General features: G+C 38.4%; 1 protein-coding gene across 3 annotated transcripts in view; it reads right to left on the reverse strand.

Annotated features, from left to right (window-relative positions):
- ptprfa (protein tyrosine phosphatase receptor type Fa) overlaps positions 1 to 22,734 on the reverse strand; it is a 516,187-nt gene that overhangs the window by 220,026 nt on the left and 273,427 nt on the right. For all 3 annotated transcript variants that reach the window (XM_051711353.1, XM_051711352.1, XM_051711351.1), the window contains exons 6-7: positions 13,501 to 13,518; positions 9,281 to 9,391 (exon numbers count right to left, since the gene is read on the reverse strand). In XM_051711353.1, the coding sequence (XP_051567313.1) occupies positions 9,281 to 9,391; positions 13,501 to 13,518 (129 nt within the window). The remainder of the gene's footprint in view (positions 1 to 9,280; positions 9,392 to 13,500; positions 13,519 to 22,734) is intronic.

The following is a 22,734-nucleotide window of genomic DNA, read 5'->3' on the forward strand; positions in this document are numbered from 1 at the left end:
TTTTAAGGACCATTTAGCTTTTGTTTCCATTGTGACGTAATTTTTTGTGATTTAAGCACATACCATTTCACATTAATGTAATGTGCAAATACAATCTAATTTCTCATTATATGATATAATATACTGATACTGTATAAAAGTATAATATTTTAATTACATTGTAAAGTACTTCTAAAAAAGTACAGTTGTATTTATACATCATGGTAATATTTGTTTTACTGAATCTGATTTACTGTATGTTGATTAAAATCAGTCAATCAATCAATCATATTCATGAATAAATATCATTGTATCCAAACAGGATAATTTTTATTGTTGTGTTGCATAATGAAAATGGGATTTATTTTTCCATATTGCAGTGATGAGAATTTTGGGGGGAAATGTGCTTAATTGTGATGAAAATAATCCTAATGGTCCAAAAACAGGCTTTATTTTCTTTATGAAAATAAAAAAAATATATATATATTTTTTTAATTATTTAATTATTTTGGGGTCAAATATGATTTGTACATTTCATTGTGAGATTCACCCACAAAGTTCGAGGGGTGTTAAAAGGTTCTCTGTTGGTAGTAATTCTATTGTAAAATAGAAGCTCTCTGGCAGTAAAAAGCATTTTTGTGTGTATTTTGTGAGTGAGCACTGAAAGACCAATGTTCACTGACAGCATGTTGTTTTATTTTATTAAACAGGTTTCCACATTCCAAAGAAAAAAAAAGCAAATTTATCAGCATCACCCGATGTTCTTGTCTAAATTAAACAGCTTGTTTCTCGCGAAGAGGACATTGTGTAATTCATCTGTGGAAAACAGATGCCTGGGCTCAACCATTTTGGGTTTCTTTTGAGGGAAAACGCCGCTCTTTAAAACAACTAAAACAAAAAACGTTGGAAGGAAAAACCTCCTATGCTTTCTGCCATCTTATTTGCTCTCTTGATGTCGGAAGTCTTCACCAAATGGCTGATCCCAGAATAAACAAATCAAAGCTGCTTTAGCTGGCTTAAACACTTCAGAACTCAAAAGGATTTCTGGCAGTTAACTGGGATAATAACAGAACAGCTCATCTGAAGCAGGAGCAGAATAGGAAGGGGATTGTTGCTATTTTTACAATTTGAACTGGTTTATAAACAGGTCTCATCCACTAAGCTAAGGGTGGATTCCTCTATTTGTTATTTGACCTCTGAGTTCACACTTTGAATGATGGCAAATAACCCTGATGATTTAGAAAGAATTATGCTGCTTTGTTTTCACAATCACCAGACTACATTGCATAAAATATCCAAAACATTCATGAAAGAGGAACTCCATGCCCTCTCTAAGCATCTAACTAAAATATGACAAAGAAGCAAGTTGGATGAAAATCTTTAAGTACATTTTCACACTAGAGCTTTAGGTGCAGAGTCAATGTGATATCATAGTTTAGCTCATTTGGTTGGTGTAAAAGCTTCTTCAGTTTGTTGAACATGGATGCGTACTAACAAACTGCACAAACAGAGTCTTGGGTACAATTCATGTGTACTACTGTACAATTCACATTTTGTATGAAAGAAATGTGGACTAATTTGTAGAAGTTATCCACTATTGATGACATAATCTGCATATTAGTAAAATGCATTTCTCATTGCTGCTTGTCAACGCATATATTTCCTTCTAGCTACAGTGGTAAACAGCTGCTGCTAGTACTCACAGTGGAGTGATTAGAGAATACAACAAATCGAAAGAAGGAAACACACTAGAGTTTGTTTAAAAAAGTGAGTCTTAGTATAAAAGCAATCCAGCCTAATTTGCGGAAGTGAACAGCTATATGTATAATAGTATAAAACATTTCACATTGCAGAAATTGCTTATAGTGAGCAGCTTGCATTCTTTGCATCTCTTGCAATACATCCGCAATACAAATAAGCACTAGTTACCATTTTTGGTGGAATTTGGTTTTATTTTTTAGAGAATATATCTTGAATTATGTTTAATTATTTATTTTATTACCCCATTTTCCTTGCTTTAAGCATAATTCTAACTAAATTAAAAAAAATCTCACATTCTCTCACTTTCTTCTGCAGAAAACAAATGAAGATTTTTAGAAGTATATTTCAGCTCTGTAGGTCCTCACAGTTCAAGTGAATCGCTAAGGAGATTGCTGTCAAGATTTATAGTGAAATAGGAATTACATTTTGGTCTGTTCTCACCCAAAACCTACTGGTTCACTTCATAAGACTTTGATTAAACTACTGGAGTCTTATGGATTCCTTTTATGCTGACTTTATGTGATATTTGGACCTTCAGAGCTCTGGCCACCACTTACTTGCATTGTATAGACCTACAGAACTGAAGTATTCTTCTAAAAATCTTCATTTGTGTTCTGCAGAAGAAAGAAAGTCATACACATCTGGGATGACATGAGGGTGTGTAAATGAATATGCATTCCTGTTTACTGAGTTACATTATTAACAACTAAAAACTCGCTTTTGGCGCCACTCTGTGGACATTTCACCCGGAAACTGGAGTTCATACGTGCCAATACTTTCAACAACACTTCCAGCTTCAGCCACTGGGGGCAGTGATTTTAATTTTGGTAAGCACATTCCAATTTCAGCTGAAGAACTTGCAACCCAATGTTGCAGAATTCATAGTGAGATCAGTCTGACAAAAAAAAAAAAAAGTTTGAGACAACAAAATGTCCTGAGACATGCAACATTGATGTAAAAGTCCAAGCTGAAATGTAATGCAGCAACACAGCCAGCAGCATGCATGAGTTTGTACAGCAATGACAGGCAGGTGGTGAGGACTGTGTCAGAGATTCAGGTAGAGAAGGGCTTCAGAGACACTGGCACACAACAGGGCAGGAGTTGCCAGCAGGGGGACGGACGCCGACTCCATCCGTTTCCCCCTGTACGAGGTGAGATAGTGAAAAGAACGCACCTTCCCGCTGGTCTGAGAGTGAGGAGTGGAATGATTTTGGATGTCAGGGTGCGATGAAGATGGAGGAAGGGAAACAAAAGAGAAGAGGAGGAGGAGGAGGAAGACAAGGAGAAACAGAGAGAGTAAAACAGGCAATATTCTGCTTATCCATAGAACAGACGTGAGACAATGACAGAAAGTACCAATAAACACGTGAACCACACACACACACACACACACACACACACACACACATACACAAACACACATGTTGGTGTGGCTATCCTTATGAGTCTCCATAGACATAATTATTTTTATACTGTAAGAACTATAGATTCTATCCCCTAACCCTACCCCTAAACCTAACCCTCACAAAAACTTTCTGCATTTTTACATTAAAAAACAAACAAACAAACAAAAAAACATTGTTTAGTATATTTTTTAAGCGTTTTGAATTATAGGGACACTAGAAATGTCACATTCACCACATTTATAGCATAGTACCCTTGTAATTACCAGATTGTAACCTAAAAAAATGTCCTCGTAAACCAACCAAACCCGCCCACACACACACACACACACACACACACACACTTATTGTAAGATATATATATATATATATATATATATATATATATATATATATATATATATATATATATATATATATATATATATATACTGTGTGTAAATGTCCTGTAATATAAATAAAGATGTCTTTCATTACTGCTTATGTCTGAGATTTATTCAGTACACAAAAATCAGTGTCCAGAAACATGCAAAAACACAAATTCATATAGGAAGATTTCATCCAAAAATTTAAATTCTGTCATTATTTACTGATCATCATGTTGTTATAAACCCTTATGCTGTTATTTTTTTTTTTTTTTCCCTTCTTTTTTTTTCTGTGGAACAAAAAAGTCCTTAATACTAGAGTTTAGGTAATGCGGCTAAATGGTACAACACTTACAAATTCAGTGGAAATGCCGTCTTGGTGAGGTATTAACGTAAACATAGTCAGTTATGTCTAAAGTGAACAAACTGCAGGACAAAAAATTTGATTTCTGTAAAAATATTTGACTAAGTGTACAGTAAATGGAACCTAATAATCCTGTTGCTTTCTAGTACAGTAAATGTTGTTAATATTAATCAAATAAATATAACAAAAAAATTAGGAAACAACTCACTGCTCTTTGCTGGGTAACTTCAGTAGCTTTAAAAAGTATTAACATTTTATAATCATAAGGTAAAGACCAGTTATTTTAGTAGTTTTATATTACATATCATTACTTTTATTTCAATTTCTGAATGTTTACTAAAATACTTGATACTGCTGTTAAAAACTTCAAGCATTGTTTTCTTAATGTGTCACTATGTTTCACTGTTTTCTGATTTGTTCTATTTGTTTACTTGTTCTTATTTAATTACTGACTGTTTACTTGTCTTGAATAATTTGATAACTTGAAACAAAGTTTACTCAAACTAGTTCTGTTGTGGAATCAAAATTGGTATTGAGAATCATCAAATTGCTTTAATATGAATCCAAATCGCATTGAAAGCTTGTGAATCTGAATAATATCTGGAAATTTGTATCGATACCCAGCCTCATAGCCAACCATAACTTTATGTAAGGAACAGACCAGAATGAAAGTTGTTATTCTGGTAAAAAACTTCCTCATATTGGAACTGGCACCTAAAGAACAAATAGCAATGCCACTGCTGTCAAACATGGCACAATGTGTTGACACACCATATTGGAATCTGAACATGCACATAAATGAGATTTCAGAGCTTCTATAAAGGGAAAGATTATCAGTAAATAATTATTAAATTGTATTTTTGTTCTTTTTGTCAAGCTATCGTATTGCTTCAGAAGACTTGAAATATAGAGCCCAAGTCATATTGACTACTTTTATGGAGCATTTATGGTGTGGTTCTGCCATTTTTGGTGCTAGACAGCACCTGTGCTCCATTTACTTTTAAATAAAGGCAAAATGTCCATTTTAGGGTGAAATTATTCCCTTATGTATAAAGTCTATCTTCAATAAAATCAATTTCTGTTTAAACCTCATTTACTAATGAGCATGCACATACACACACACATACATACACACACACACACACACACATACACACACACACACACACACACACATACATACACACACACACACACACATACATACACACACACACATACATACACACACACACACACACACATACATACACACACACACACACACATACATACACACACACACACACACATACATACACACACACACACACACACACACAGATTTGTTTCACTATATTAGTGAGGATATCTCAATAGACTTACATTGGTTTCATAGCAGGCTAAAGATATATTCTATCCCCTAACCCTACCACTAAAACCTAACCCTCACGGAAACCTGTGCCTAAACATGATTTGGCTGATATATGAGCATTTTTTTTTTTTACTAGTGAGGACCACATAAAATGTGAGTGAGGACATTTTCAAATATTTGGCACTCACAAGTATACAACAGCCAAACCTGTACACACACACACACACACACACACACACACACACACACACACACACACACACATGTTGGTGTGGCTATCCTTATGAGGACTCTCTATAGACATATTGATTTTTATACTGTACGCACTATAGATTCTATCCCCTAACCCCAACCCTAAACCTAACCCTAACAAAACATTTTACATTTTCAAAAAAAAACAAAAAAAAACATAGTTTAGTATGTTTTTATGTGATTTGAATTATGGGGACACTAGAAATGTCCTCATAAACCACATTTATAGCATAATACCCTTGTGATTATCAATTTGTAACCTAAATTTGTCCTCGTAAACCACCCAAACCCGGCCACATACACACACAAAGACAAACAAGCCTAAACAAGAATGAGGCAGGACCCTCAACAGTGTTTGAGGGTCTCAGTGTGGTAAGGCACATGGGAATGAGAGTGAATGTACACAGCTTTCACATAACAGCAGGATAAGCAATTATGGAATGATCGCTCCCAGTGATACAGAGAGATACTGCACACGTACAAACAGACCTAGTTACAAAGGTGATCTCAAAGACAAAAGACAAAGAAAGAGAGAGAGAAAGGAAATGCACTAAACCTACACACACAGGCCCACACACGCTGTTCAAAAGAAATGTGTTAAATATGTGTCAATGAAGTTTACACACCTCTAGAGAGTTTAGATTTTAAATACGAACAAAACCGCCACACAGCATCTAAATATATCCTACTTAATAGGGCTGAGAGAAATATGATTTTGTTGGCTACATCCAATAAACCAACATTGTAATTCTGATTTTAATGCACTTTTAAATTTCCAAAAGACCATGTTCCTTGACCGTGTCAAGACTCAAGTATGAGTGTGCCAAGACAGTTAAAGAGTTGCGAAGTTTGATTTGGGTCATAACACAGACTGAACACCACTGCGCAGCATTTTACATGCTTTCAAGAGTCAAAAATATACAGAATGTACATAGGTAAATATTGCTGTTTATTACTTTGCATTGTTAAAGTGGTTCATATAATGCTTATGTTTTTAGCTAAATTGCCCAGCCCTACTAAATAGAATAATACGGTGCAAGATACACATACACACACGTAGGCAGTGTTAACTTTCAAAGACAGTCTATGTTAAATGTGAAGACACATCAAATCTCAATCTTGGAATAGAAAAGCAATAAACGTGTGACACAACCAGTGACAAAATCATGGACTAACAACATTTATCTCAAACACACACAAAAAGCAGGAAGAAAAAGCAGATACTCATACATATATATTAAATGCAATTAATCAAAAACCACATCCTGATAGTGTGTGTGTGTGGTCTGTATAAAGATCAAAGGACTCCAGAGAGAATACAGATGATATGATATTTACGATGTATCATTTATAGGAGTTTGTCACTGAGACTCTCTGATTGGTCGAAGGCTTGAGGAAGAAGGCCAAAAGACTTTATGGACAAAGATATGCATCTAGTCTCATTTCCTGTGATTTTATATTGAACAAACACATTTGTACACACAAACAAACACAAAATTCACAGAAAACACACCACAGATCTTCATCTCTATAGATGTACATACACAACTTGTATTAAAAAAACCTCAAAATCCTCAAATTCATCCATAGAGAGAGCATGGAGTCATGGCACAGGCTTGAGCTGTTATCAGGTCATCAAGAAATTATCTGTGCTTTTGACTCCATATGTTTCCTTTTATTCAAAAGACAATTTACCAACACCTTTCTACATTCAGAGATCTTTTAAAGCCAGGAGTTGAAGAGTCTTAGAACAGCTGGCAGTCAGAGGTACAGTAGATGTTAAATAAAAGAGTGGTGTTCTGGTTTTCCTTTGAAACAGGAGTTCAGTGGTCTCTGAATCATCTGTAATAGATCCGAACATTAAAGCGGGAATTTCCACAGCTCTCCTTCACAACAGGATTCTCCAATCCTGCCTGCAAGACTCAACATGGCCATTTCTTGATACCTTGACAATGCTTCAATCATTTTCAATTTTCATGAAAAAAGTTATGGAATGGTAATTTTATGGTAATTTGATCGCTGCAACATTTCGATCACAAACGTTTTCTGCAATCAAAGTTTTACTTGTAAATAATTATTTACAATTTCACAACAAAGATATGCAGTAATTTTAAAGTAGTGATAGCCTCATATATTGGCCAATATTTGTTCATTTTTAGATTATCGGCATTAATCGATAACCGTGTCTGCTTGGCCGATAAACTGAAGTGCAGCCCTTGACCTATCAGTTTCAAATTTTACTGATAGATTTGTCTATGGATGATAAACAATTTTTGCTTTACATTTTTTGTGAATTTTGAGTAGGCCATGTGAAATGTTGTTCATTTCAATAAGCACTTTTGTCTCATCTGTTGTCAGTAAATTTTATTATATACTGTATAAGGGTGTTTCTTCAACATCGGGTAATTTCATGTTCCAGGGGTTGATTTTTAGTAAAACAAACAGATTTCTTTCAAATGCCTTTTATAGAATTGACTGTTTTAGCCTTGTCCCAGACTGAGACTTTCAGTATTAAACTATGAAAATCCATTTAAAAAATATAAAATTATTAAGTTTAAAACTTGAAAATCTAAAAAAAAAAAGAGTGAAATAAACTGAAAGCATTTCTGTGTATAGACATTTCTAACAATAAATAATAAAAGACTGTCCTACAGTAGTGGCATCACTTGTGAGAAGTATATTTTAATTGGGTATAATATTATTTAATTGTGTGTAGTTATAATAGTGAAACAAATGAGTCAGATATTTTATTTTAAAAAACTTTCAGTTTCATTTCCAGCACAGAATTCTATTTAACACAATACAGAATTTGAGATGTGCTGGAAATGACACTGTGGTGGGAATTTCCATGACTTTCAGAAAGAATTACTATAAATCTCCTATGATGTATGTACATGCACTGTTGGACGTTTCTAGAAGACACATTTAAAAAGAGTGTGAAAATGTTTTAACAAGTCCACAGTGCTAAAAATGCCTGAAACTGAAAAGAAACACCCATATACTGACCATCAGCTACGCTGGCCTCTAGATATTGGCTGACATCTCAGTATCAGCCATTGAAAAACCCATATTACCAACTAATCGTTAAGCTGATCACCATCACAGTCGTTAAGCTGATATTTTTTGTAATTTTTTTTCTCCCAATTTGGAATGGCCAATTCCCAATGTGCTTTTAAGTCCTCGTGGTCACATAGTGATTCGCCTCAGTCATGGTGGCGGAGGACGAGTCCCAGTTGCCTCCGCGTCTGAGATCGTCAACCCGCGCATCTTATCACGTGGCTTGTTGAGCGCCATATAGCGAGAGACATAGCGCGTGTGGAGGCTTCACGCCATCCACCGCGGCATCCACGCTCAACTCACCACGTGCCCCACCGAGAACAAACCACATTATAGCGATCACGAGGTGGTTACCCCATGTGACTCTACCCTCCCTAGCAACCGGGCCAATTTGGTTGCTTAGGAGACCTGGCTGGAGTCACTCAGCACGCCCTGGGATTCGAACTAGCAAACTAGCAAACTCCAGGGGTGGTAGCCAGCGTCTTTACCACTGAGCTACCCAGGCCCCCATTAAGCTGATCTTAAACATTTTAAAACATCAAACTGAAGAATAAAGACACAGTTCTCCACTGTAGAACCAGCTAGGTGCCTATTCAGACAAATGGATAAAAAAGATAAATTAATTAAGTTTTTGAGTGACATGTCATGTTCTGGTACAGCCTGAACAGAGAGCAAATAAATGTGAGAGTGGATGGTGTTTTAGATTTGGTTCAGTTGGATCTCCAGTTATGGCAGCATATCTTACCTCTGACGTAGAGGTTAGCCGGCGCCGAGTATCTCGTTCCCGCACTGTTTACCGCCACACACTCATACTTGCCCTGGTCCGATTCCTCGCTGTTCTCGATTTGAAGTGCCCCTGAAGAAACAACATGCACAATCACAAACCAGGCGAAAACACTCTCTCACACTCACGCACACAAACAGTTGTAAACTCACACATTAAACAGGGTCACGCTGCAAAGAGATCTGACATGAGTCGTGCCCAGACATGGGTGCTGGTCAAAACAAGATCTGCAGAGGTGCCGAGGGACAGAAAATATTTTTTGTGTTCTACAAACCTAAAACAGCTAAACCACACAAACACACTTCATTGACTAACAATTGGAAGGTGCATGACCTTTCCTGCCTTTCTAAATATAGAAAGAAATGAGAAACATCTTTCACGCCATAATCCAATAAATCCTCACCAGTAATGGAAAGCAAACAGAGTTATTTATTTATCACAGTAAGTTAAGAGGCTACTCTGTAGGCTACATTGGCTATTACTGTGTATAAGCTCAGATTTCTGCTAGCCGAGACAAAGCTGTGCTCTCAGAGAATGGATCTGTCTGGCTCATGACATAATACCACCACTGCAAATATGTCAATAAAACCTCCACGCATCCATTGGCGAGCATTTCTGCAAAGAAAAAGACATCGAGGTGGACTAAAACTAAAAGGTTGACGATTTCTGCAAACGATATGATGACTGCTCTTCAAGATAAACGTATCTCAGTTCATTAACAGATGTAGTCACTGCTGTGTCTTAAAGGTATATTCTGGGTTCAAGTCAAGTTAAGGTCAATCGACAGCATATTGATTACCACAAATATATTTAGACTTGTGCCTCTTTTTCTTTAAAAAGCAAAAATACACACTGTTTAGAAGTATAGCCACAAGACGTAAACAAAATGAATGTTAAAATGATTTTAGTGTGATAAAATCACTAACTAACCTTTTCTGTGTAAAGTTATAATACATTTTACAACTTATAATTAACAATTTAATGTCAAAAAACACTAAAACCATAAAATGACTGTAAAAATTATGATTTAAACAATTTTACAGCTCAATTAATAAATGTGTTTTAATAGAAGAATTAATGTAAGTGCTTTTATAAAATTACGAGCTTCACATTTCTACCTATGAACCCTCCAAAAATTGGCCCCATTCACTTCCATTGTAAGTGTCTCACTGTAACCCAGATTTGTGCATTTTGTAAAGAAAAGGACGGACGAGTCGAAATACATTTTTGTGGTAATCAACATTATGCCACAAATGCTGTCGATTAAGCTTAACTTGAATTTCAACGCAAATATTGTCATCTTACTATATATATCCAACATGACCAGGCACTATAAGTGCTGTTTTAGTCACTGTTTTCAATGCGAACATGCATCCCTTCTATGCAAATGACCTTCTGCAAATGTATAATAGAATGCGCCTTGTTCACAAAAGTCTGCGTTATTTTCCTGGCACAGGTAATGTTGCGCTATTTAAACTTTATTGTTATTTATATTTATTGAGATGTCTGTGTACATGTTCTATTGATTATGGCAGCAGAAATTCATCGCGTCCATGGGTGAATTCACTTGCAGCAGGTTTAGTGCTGTGCCAGGCATAAATGAAGTCATTTCAGTGCAAACATGAATCCTTTCTATGCAAATGATGTTGTGCAAATATATAATAGAATGTGCCTTGTTCACAAAAGTCAGCGCTATTTGCCTGGTGCAAGAATTTTGTGCTATTTTTATTTACATATTTACATTCCACTATTTTTAGTACATGTTCTATTGATCATGGCAGCAGTAATTAGTTGCATCCAAGGGCGAATTTAATAAACAGTTGTGCACATTAGCATGCGGTATTTTAACACAAAAATCAGCATTTTATTAACTAACCACACGCAATTCAACTTGACCAAGTGCAATATGCGCTGGTTTAGTGCTGCGGCAGGCGTATATTAAACCTTTGTTATTCCTTTCAGTGCAAACACGGCTCCTTTTTATGCAAATTAGGCATATTGTAGAGTGCACTTTATTCACAAAAGTCAGCGCTATTTGTCTGACAATTAACATGTTGCTATTTATTTAAAAAGAGATGTTTGTGTACATTTTCTATTGATCACTGAAGCAATAACTCATTAAATGATGATCAAATGAGCAATGCGCTTGATTAGCATAATTACTATAGTAAATTGAGTGGCAAAACAATGCAGACAGTGTGAGCAAATAACAACGTTATCAGCAGACGCTATTCATACATTGTGAATTCCCTCCAAGTCTTTTCTCCAAAAGACCATCTCATAGTACCACTTACCTGTCCTCAGTGTTCTGGAATATCCATTTTTGATATATTAAAGAATATACATAACAGTACATAATATAACATAAAACAAAATAAAAATACAAATAGAAATGTAGACATTTCATTTTGACAAACAGAGAAATCACTGGATTGTTAGATTATTTAGTATGGCAATGCTGTTCACTGGCGTGATGTAACATACATCATGCAATCTGTGAATGATGGAAGCACATTGAGAGAAATAAAAATGTTGTCAAAGTGTATTTCAGAAATATTCCTGAAATGCATTATGGGGTGAGTTTAAATGTGTGCATTAAAAATTATATACTGAACATTAACCTCACTCCACAAGTAGATTAGACAGAATATTATTCTTTAAAAACACCTAATACACATACACAAATACACAATCTTTCAAACACATATTAGATCTGTTCCAAACCCCAATTTCTTTATAATGCTGTCCAGGTAGGCATTTCAATAGAGTTTGAAACAGAGCTATTGTCTCCTTTGCTTCAATCATAAGTTTTTTTTTTTTTTTTTTTTTGAAGCTCTAGATATTAGACTGATGTTGAAAGATGCCTGGTCTGCCCTCTCAATGTCTAATCTCACTTTCTCTCTCTCTTCTCTTTCCAGTTTGAAGAGGAGTGATTGCAGCTCGCCCTAACATTCTCTCTGAAGAGATGTGGTAACATCAGTTCAGAGTTACAGTAAAGTACCACATTTTTTTTATACATCTCTCCACATGCCAGCTGCCACATTAACGGCAAGCTTTTCTATCCCTCTGACTGGCCGTTCTGGTCTGCCTACCAAAGACTCGTCAGCTTTTGCTAAAAGCCAAGAGCAGAGAGGTGTACAGTTTACAAACTGTCATAATGAATTTAAGCCTTTAAAGACTTTAAAAGAGGAATGTGATGTCATCAAGGTGTCTCACAATTCTGAAAGCTGCACTGTTGCAGTAATTGATCAGTTAGACTGTCAGTCATCAGAATAGGTCAAACATCTTCCAATACAAAGGTCAGTTCAGAAAAAAACGGCATGCACATTTTCCACCAAAATTTTATTTTACATTTGTTTTTGTAATTCTCATTATACTTAATGATGACTCTTATTAGATTCTTTATAAAAAAAATAATAATTAAAAATAAATACATAAATATATATATATATATATATATATATATATATATATATATATATATAAATAAATAAAATGTCATTTCCATCAGCGTCATTTCCACCACAGAACTGTATTAAGCACAATAAAGATTCGAGATCTGCTGGAAATGACAGAGGTAAGAATTTTCATAACTTTTAGAAAAAAAAAAAAAACGACAAAACTATATTAATTAGGATAAAAGCCTAAGTGTTTAAAAACAAATTCACATTACAGGAATCAAAATTATTATATTTTATATTTATTTAATTTTAACATTATTGCAATGAATATTTGGGTGGAAAGTGCCTAATTGTCATGACAACAATGTCACAATTTAAAAAAAAATCTAATGGTCCTAAAAATACGTTTTTACTTACTTTATAATTTCTAGTTAGTTAGTTATTTGTTTGCTTTGGGGTAAAATATGACCCAGTCAAGTTTCATGAGATTCACCCATAAAGACTTTAATTGGATGTACTGTATACTGTAAATGCTAAAATCACTTTTCTTTTTTTTTTTTTTTACTTTGGAGTGATTTATTCTTTTCATGTGGGCATTCATTAGTGAGACAGACGAGTAGAGGTTTATGCACAGAGATGAGGCCGGACTGAAGACAAGGAGGAAGACAAAGACCCAGAATGAGAAAGAAGGTGGGAAACAGTGTGATGGGGGACACTTTGGAGTGAAAGCGGAGTATAGAGATGACATATTTGCTTATTTTCTGTTTTCAGCATTCTTACCTCTGATTGGTGTACCACCTGAGAAGATGAGAGAGAAGATAAGATTTTATTTATTTAAGAATTGTCATGTACAACTTCCCCATTCAGATTTCAAAAAGATGTTTGGCTCTTCTGTTACTGCTATAGGACTTATAGAATCTAAGTGCGTGAGTTATTTCACATCAATAAAATCTGAGAAATTACATTTACTGCTTTAGGCCAGAAACATACTCTAAGCAAGCATGTGAACACGAATGCAAGCGCTTGCATACCCTTGTGGTCAAAAAAGCTAGATGGACACGTCTACTACAACTTCTTTGTGATACTCTTTTTGTAGAGTCAATTTCCGGTGCATGCACCAACGATGTGTACAGACAATGACTGCGTCCGTGAGTCGAGAAAACATGGACAACCGAAGTATAGTCAGGCGTTAATGACTGTTACATACTTGCAAAGCCAGATGTTACTGTTGCGCTGCCATGAAAGTAGAATGAACATAACATTTTATATAGTGCTTTTCTGACACTACACTCAAAGCACTTTACATAGTGAACTGGGGACTCTCCACAACCACCACCAGTGTGCAGCATCCACCTGGATGATGCAACGGCCACCATTGTGCACCAGTACGCTCACCACACACCAGCTATTGGTGGAGAGGAGAGAGTAGAGTTATAGAGCAAATTAGTGGATGGGGATTATTAGGAGGCAATGATTAAGAAGGGCCAATGGGGGGAATTTAGCCAAGACACCAGGGTTACACCCCTACTCTTTATGAGAAGTGCTCTAAGATTTTTAATGACCACAGAGAGTCAGGACCTCAGTTTAACATCTCATCCGATGGATGGTGCCTTTTTACATTATAATGTCCCCATCACTATGCTGGGTCATCAGAACCCACACAGAGCACAGGGTGAGCACCCCCTGCTGGCCTCCCTAATACCTCTTCCAGCAGCAAGCTTAGTTTTCCCCAGGAGGTCTCCCATCCAGGTACTGGTCAGGCTAAACCCTGCTTAGCTTCAGTGGGCAACAAGTCTTGAGCTACAGGGTGATACAGCTGCTGGATGTGTTGAAGAATACAGCTTACGCTAATGAACCCTATAGCAATCTTTGAGGTGATATTGAGAATGCAACTCTTACATTCGTTGCATTATGAATTGTGTTCTGACACATTTTGTAACATGAAAGCACGTGAAATTGTGAAGATTCTGAGTTCACGTACTTGTGTTGAGTATGTTGCGGGCCATAGGATGACTCATTTTTTTAACAGCTCTCAATATTTGAGCCAGTAACTACAATATTTCCTCTCTCTCTCTGCACAAGGGTCTTCTGCTATTTTTATAGAGATAAACATTCTGCCTCCATCAGAACTCTGGTCTTTTGGATCCGACCACAGCTGTGCTAAATAATTACAGGTGGCTGATGCAACATTGAAGAAAACTTTGAGTCTAAATCACCCCAGTGACGGCAGTTTGATTACTTACTATCTTAATTCTATCTCATAATGCATTGCATTGACTGACCCTTGAGTCTTGTTTTGCAGGAAAAATGACTTAGTTTTTAGTTTTTTTGTTGTTTGGAAGGTTTCATATTTTCATATTCATATATGGAGAGACACAAGGAAGCTCCTGTAAAATGTGTGGATTGTGATTTAAAGCCATCAGCAGTTTATAGAGAGCCTGATGTACACTAGGACCCTCAAAAAGCCTATGATGTCCAAACAGAGCATGTTCATCACAAGCGTTCTGGTGATGGGATCAGGGACTTTAAGGTTAGTCTGCAGTGTAACACAAGCATAATGAAGAATAGTAGGACTTTACTATATCTTCACTATGGCTAGAGGGAGAAAACTTTACTATGTGTTACTTTTTCCTCTTTAATAGCAGTTCATGGTGAGAGCTCTCCATTCATCAGCAGTGGAGAGACAGTCACAATAAATCATGTCTGTGCTTAAGACTTTAAACATCAGCTAAGCTGTGCATCCATTACTTTTAGTGAGGAGAAATCAATAATCAAGCGACACATCTCCATTCAAAAAGATCTACTCACCAATCATTATACATCACCTCTGCCTTAAAGCTTAGCTAGAGGTAAGGGTAGAGGTGGGGTTGTGGTTACAAATCTGGCCTTGAAACCAAAAGGTTTTTTGTTCCAATACTGCAAGAGTTGATTCAGGAACTACCATGATTTTGTGTTACTTAACCTCAGGTTACACCAGGTGGATTGTCGCTATAGTAACTGTTATAAATATCCATAGGAGATACCACATTTGGCTGGTCGGGATATGTCAACAGTGCCCCCATCTTTGAATGGTCAACAAGGAGACATGTTTAAATATAAGTCAATGGAGGAGATCCCTCAGGGTGTGTGGAAACAGTTCATAATATAATAAATTGACTGCCTTGGTGCTTCTCTTCAATATGCTTGTCATGATAATGTAATAGAGAACTTTATTTGGAGTTTGTTACCAAAAACAACTGCGGTAATAATAACTACACTGTATAAAGTATTTGTAAAGCTTTAGTTTATAGTTAACTGATCATTTATAAATTATTGTTCCTACATTATTAATACATTAATAAGCTACATATAAATAGTATGTTATTTGTTTCTATTCTAGGCAAAGAATTGTTTTTTATCTTTAGTAAACAACTTGTTAATCATACCTAACTGATGTATTTTAGTTGATACAAACCAGTGGTAAAGAAGTGTTTATGAGAACATTAAGACAGCATAAATTCATAGTTAATAAATATATTAAATATGTAATGAATCGAATACACATTTCTGCTTAATTAATGTATATATTAATGTTTAGGTAGTCTTACTATTCAATGAATTAATGCTTAATAAAGGTCGTAACAAAGCACTTACTAACGGCTAGCTAAGCATTTTGCATGACCTAATCTAAAGTGAGAACTGTATATGCCTAATTAAACATTTATTAACATGGCTCAAGTATGGCCAGCTGGCCCGGTGCCAGTGTGAGAGTTTCGCCCTTTCGGACCAGTACTGCATTATCACTAAATCTTCTAAATGTGTTGTACATGTGTCCAAGTGTGATTATTAAACCACAGCAGCCTGTGATTTCATTTAAGAAATATCCAGTATTCCACTGATGGGCCTGGGTGCTCAGTGAGTACTGACACTGACTACCACCCCTGGAGTTGCAAGTTCGAATCCAGGGTGTGCTGAGTGACTCCAGCCAGGTTACCTAAGCAAACAAATTGGCCCGGTTGCTAGGGAGGGTAGAGTCACATGGGGTAACCTCCTCATGGTCGCGATTAGTGGTTTTCGCTCTCAGTGGGGCGCGTGGTAAGTTGTGTGTGGAGAATAGCATGAGCCTCCACGTGTGGAGTCTCCGTAGTGTCATGCACAGCGAGCCACATGATGAAATGCGTGGATTGACAGTCTCAGAAGCGGAGGCAACTGAGACTTGTCCTCCACCACCCGGATTGAGGTGAGTAACCGCACTACCACGAGGACCTACTAAGTAGTGGGAATTGGGCATTCCAAATTGGGGAGAAAAGGGGATAAAATAAAAAAATAAATAAAAGAAATATCCAGTTCTCTTGTGTTGCACGCTTCAAAGTGACCTGCTAAAATCATCACATTATGACTTCTGTTATCTGTGTATTAGATTACAGAGAGCGAAATGCTCATTTAATTCGAAACGTGCACACATTCCAGACTATTTATTTAATGAAACTGCAGCCTCTTATGGTGTAATAATCAAACGTCCATGTAGCAAACTGCTTATCCAGAAGTGTGAAACTTCTGTCAGATACAGAAACTGACACAGTGCACCATCAAAATAAAAGTTCAGTTTAAATGGATGCGTGAAATTGAAGAAATTATGACAAAAAATATATTATTACTGCATAGTAAAAAATTGTATTCATTTTAATAATAATAATATTATTATAAATATTATTATTATTACTATTATATCAGGAATAATTATATTTTAGCAAATTTCACAAGCAAGTGTGCTGTTGTACTGAATGTACTGTAAGTTTTTAATTTATACAGTGATTCTCTGTTGTGCTCAAGTTATTTGACAAAAAATAACTGTTTAGATTCAGCTGTGAAGATGTTATTGTAGCATTTGATAAAAATTATTTCATTTGATGAACTCTTTATGAATTCATTTGATTAGTCATTGATTTATTGAATATCTAATTTTGCGAATTGAAACGTCATCACTGTGGTGATTTAACTTAAAGATGCAGTATGTAAAATTCAGAAACCCTTGTTATTAATGACACCTGCGGCCGTTAAGTGAACTGCAGCCAGCTACCTGTTGCTCGTGCTCGTGCACACACTCCATAGGGACGTGAGCGAGCGAGCATCGACCAAAACAATGACGTAACGTACAAAGAGACAACGAGAATCACCTGTATCATGCTGACAGATGAGGTAGCACAATTAAAATTACACAGTTATGATTGTTTTACTACAAACTTTGAGACTGTATATTATATTTGATTCTCCAGTGCTGGAACAGGGCTAAAACAAAGTGTGGATATAGGTCTGACTATGAGAGAATGTAGTTTGAAGTAATACATTTTCTTTGCATGATACATTGACTGCATTTATATGATAGCCTATGTTGGCATTAGCTAGTTAGCCAGATTTATCAATAGCTGTTAGCTAAATTTGGTGGATGATGACAGTAGCTGTTTATAAAATAGACTGTACATTATAAATATGTTGACACAATTCAGTATTGATGTGATTCCGTCACAACTGTCATTCTGAAATATCGATGCACTATTGTTTTATTACAACAGAATGTATATATTTTCTGTATAACCAAGTTACGTTACACTAATGAATGGGTCTTTTTGCATTATCTTGAACATTGTCTAGCATTCATTTAATGTGTTATTCTGTAACATGCAGAAGGAGGTCATGGGAGGCTGGATCTAGGTGCAGCAAAACATACTTTAATAAAATAAACAAAGTACAGGATAATGGGTAAAACAGGAACAAAGAAAACATCCAAGGTGAGAAAACACAGGAAATACACGGGAGGTCAAAACACATAACAACTGAAAAGGAATGAGCAAACAACAGGGCATTTAATAGACAAAGACTAATGAGTGAATGGAACACAGGTGAGAAAAATGGGGAACAGCTGGAAGTGATCAGAGCAGGGGATTATGGGAAGTGTAGTCCAGGGGGAAACAGTTGACAGAGGCAAAACACAGGGCAGACAACAGTGAATCGTAAAATAGCCCCCCATCTAATGCTCCTGACGCCCAAGGAAGGCTGGTAAGGTAGGCAGGGCCAAGATGAAGCCGGAGACCAAAGAGACCAGAGTGGATCAGGTGGAGGGCCGGAAGACCAGGGAGAGCAGAGCAGATCGGGCAGACAGCCGAGAGACCAAGGAGAACAGAGCAGATCTGGCGGACAGCCAGAAGACGAAGGAGACCAGGGCAGATCAGGCGGACAGCCATGAGACCAGGGAGGCCAGAGCAGATCAGGTGGAAGGCCATGAGACCAGAGCAGATCAGGTGGATGGACAAGAGACCAAGGGGACCAGGGCAGATCAGGCGGACAGCCTTAAGACTCAGAAGTCCAGAGCAGATCAGGTGGATGGCCAGAAGATCCAGGAGACCAGAGTATATCAGGCGGACAGCCAGGAGACCCAGAAGACCAGAGCAGATCAGGCGGATGGCCAGGAGACCCGGAAGACCAGAGCAGATCAGGTGGATGGCCAGAAGACCCAGGAGACCAGAGCAGGTCAGGTGGATGGCCAGAAGACCCAGGAGACCAGAGTATATCAGGCGGACAGCCAGGAGATCACCTCAGGGTAGAGACGAGCCATGGAAGACTCTGAGGGTGGAGCTGTGAAAGGCGGATCCGTAGGAGGTTCAAGGGGCGAAGCCATAGGAGGTTCAAGGGGCGAAGCCATGGAAGGCAAAGCCGTGGAAGGCTCGAGGGGCAAAGCCATGGAAGGCAAAGCCGTGGCAGGTGGAGCCATTGGAGGCTCGAGGGGCGAAGCCGTGGAAGGTGGAGCCATAGGAGGCTCAAAGGACGGAGCCATGGAAGGCTCGAGGGATGGAGCCATGGAAGGCAGAGCCGTGGCAGGCTCGAGGGGCGAAGCCGTAGAAGGTGGAGCCATGGCAGGCTCAAGGGGTGAAGCTGTAGAAGGCGGAGCTGTGGCAGGCTTGAGGGGAAGCCGTAGAAGGCGGAGCCGAGGAAGGATCAAGACTAAGAGTCCAGGATGACTGGGAAATTACCTCAGTGGTCGTGAACATGAACAGAGTCTCGAGAACTACCTCTGTGGTCGTGGGCATGGACAGAGACTCGGAAATGACCTCTGTGGTCGTGGGCATGGACTGAGACTCGAGAACGACCTCTGTGGTCGTGGGCGTAGACAGAGACTCGGGAATGACCTTTGTGGTCGTGGGCATGGACTGAGACTCGGGAATGACCTCTGTGGTCATGGGCATGGACTGAGAATCAGGAACGACCTCTGTGGTCACGTACAAGGGCAGAGAATCGGAGATGACCTCTGTGGTCGTGAACATGGGCTGAGACTTGGAAACAACCTCCGTGGTCGTGTACATGGGCGGAGACTCGGAGACGACCTCTGTGGTCGTGAACATGGGCTGAGACTTGGAAACGGAAGCCTTTCTCCTACTCCTCCTCTGGGAGGCCAACGTAGGTAACACTGGCTCTGGGACGGACGAGGCTGGTAATGCTGGCTCTGAGATGGATGAAGCTTCCAGCTCGTTGGCCGTGGCAGGCGTGGGCGTTGGCTCGTTTGCCATGGCAGGAGTGGGCGTCGGCTCGTTGGCTGTGGCTGGCATGGACGTCGGCTCGTTGGCCGTGGCTGGCGTGGGCATCGGCTCCTTGGCTGTGCTGGCGTAGGCGTCGGCTCATTGGCCGTGGCAGGCATGGGCTCTGACAGTTTGTGGGGAAGGATTTTCGTGGCCCTACGCACCAATATCAGTGGTGAATAATTCAACTTGGAGATAAGGGCCGTGAAGGGCTTCGAGACAGGGGCCACGGAATGCTTGAAGCAATGAGTCGCAGAAGGCTGGACTGTGACATGGCGTGGAGCTGACTCAGACGTGGATGTGACATGCCGTGGAGCGGACTCAGATTTGACTGTGATGTGGCGTGGAGCAGATTCAGACGTGGCTGTGACATGGCATGGAGCAGGCTGAGGTTTGGCTGTGACATAGCAATGGGGAACAGATGGAAGTGATCAGAGCAGGGGATTATGGGAAGTGTAGTCCAGGGGGAAACACATGGCAGACAACAGTGAATCGTAACATATTGTAGTTTAGCTAAAATTACACAGATCAATCCTTATGGCACTATATTTCACATGCTTTGCAGTTATGTAAGTTTATCTGTCCAATAATAATAACGCCAATACAGGGTCAGTTTTGATAACCAAAACCGAATGAAGGTCCCTCCAGGAATCAAATGCTCTGCCGATGTTCACTCTAGTTTTCGCTCGACCACGATCATGTTCCCGCTTAGCCAGACTGGATTCAGTAGATACATTTTTTTTGGCTTACTCTGAGTTTGTGTAGAAGTCGTGTTGTGCTGGGAGCCAGACGTTTGCTGGATTCCATCTCTAAGATAACGTTACCTAGTGTTGCAGTTTGTTGTCGCTGTTGAATAGCGGAAGAGAAGCTATTACTGTCTGAGGCAAGGCTCGCATAAATGTCACATCCTTTGGATTTTCCCGGCAAATGCGACCCGCTCCCTTCGCATGAAAATCAGTCTACAGGCTTTAATAGGCAACCTAGGAAGTCTGGGAAGGGCTCATTTTTAAGCTGCGTTACAAGCCGTTCACACATTGGCAAAAAAAGGGTGAATATTACATGAAAATTCATACATATGCACCTTTAAAAAAAACAATTCTATGAGAGACAAATGTGTCTTCCTGAATGGGGTGCCTCCCGGCTGAATCCTGAAAGCTGAATTATTCGTTGATCAGCATTCAAATCTTAGGACGTTTTTGTCATACTGCAGACATTTGTATATTAAATAATGTGCTTGTATCTTTTTACTACAAGGATTGGTACCTGAGTTACAAATCCGCTCCTGCAATCTCTGGAAAATTATTACATAAAATGCCCTATTCAGTGTCCACAAAGTACTGTCTGGCCCAGCGCTGAGAAAAGTAACATATACGATGTGACAACGTCACTTGTACACATCAGCAGCATAGTAAGGAAATGTTCTCTGCTGAAGTCAATAATATAATGCTACATACTCTTTCCTATTTCTTTTTTTTGGGGGGGGGGTGGGGGGGTTTTCCCCTTTTTCTCCCAATTTGGAATGCCCAATTCCCAATGCACTCTAAGTCCTTGTGGTTGCATAGTGATTTGCCTCAGTCCAGGTAGTGGAGGACGAATCCCAGTTGCCTCCATGTCTGAGAGAGTCAACCCGCGCATCTTATCACGTGGCTTGTTGAGCGCGTTGCCACGGAGACATAGCGCGTGTGGAGGCTTCATGCCATCCACCGCGGCAGCCACGCTCAATTCACCACGCGCCCCACCGAGAACAAACCACATTATAGTGACCACAAGGAGGTTACCCCATGTGACTCTACCCTCCCTAGCAACCGGGCCAATTTGGTTGCTTACGAGACCTGGCTGGAGTCACTCAGCACACCCTGGGATTCGAACTAGCGAACTCCAGGGGTGGTAGCCAGCGTAGTTCACACAGACTGTAGCGGGATTGTTGGACTTTCCTTCTTGAATCAGATTAAATTGTATGAAATATTTATAGTAGGTCCACTGGTGAAACTGAACTAAACAGTTTTTTAATTTGCAATAATAAGAACAAGTCTGCTCATAAAGCTTAATAGGATGGAAGTTGCATGTGAACAATTAGAGGATCTCTTTTAATAAACTGTGGATTTTCCTCTCACTATTATTCTTGTGCTTTTGTATTGTGTCTGTTTTTTTTGTTTTTTTTTTGTCTGTTTTGAGTCTTTGTGATTGAGATGCTGTGGAGATGGTTATTTCAGGGCCAAGTTTTCAGAGTAATGGATCATTAATAAATGTTTAATTATGCATATACAGTTCTCATTTTAGATTAGGTCACGCAAAATGCTTAGTTAGTAATTAGTCAATGTTTTATTGCAACCTATATGAATCCTGCCATAATATATGTGCCATACAAGTCTATTTAATAGTAACATAGATGTACATGTAAAATATACACAAAAAAATTGCACTGTAATTTTGTATTATCTCAGTTTAAATAATAATTTAGTTT

The sequence above is a fragment of the Myxocyprinus asiaticus genome, chromosome 12 (assembly GCF_019703515.2).
Source record: "Myxocyprinus asiaticus isolate MX2 ecotype Aquarium Trade chromosome 12, UBuf_Myxa_2, whole genome shotgun sequence".
NCBI lineage: Eukaryota > Metazoa > Chordata > Actinopteri > Cypriniformes > Catostomidae > Myxocyprinus > Myxocyprinus asiaticus.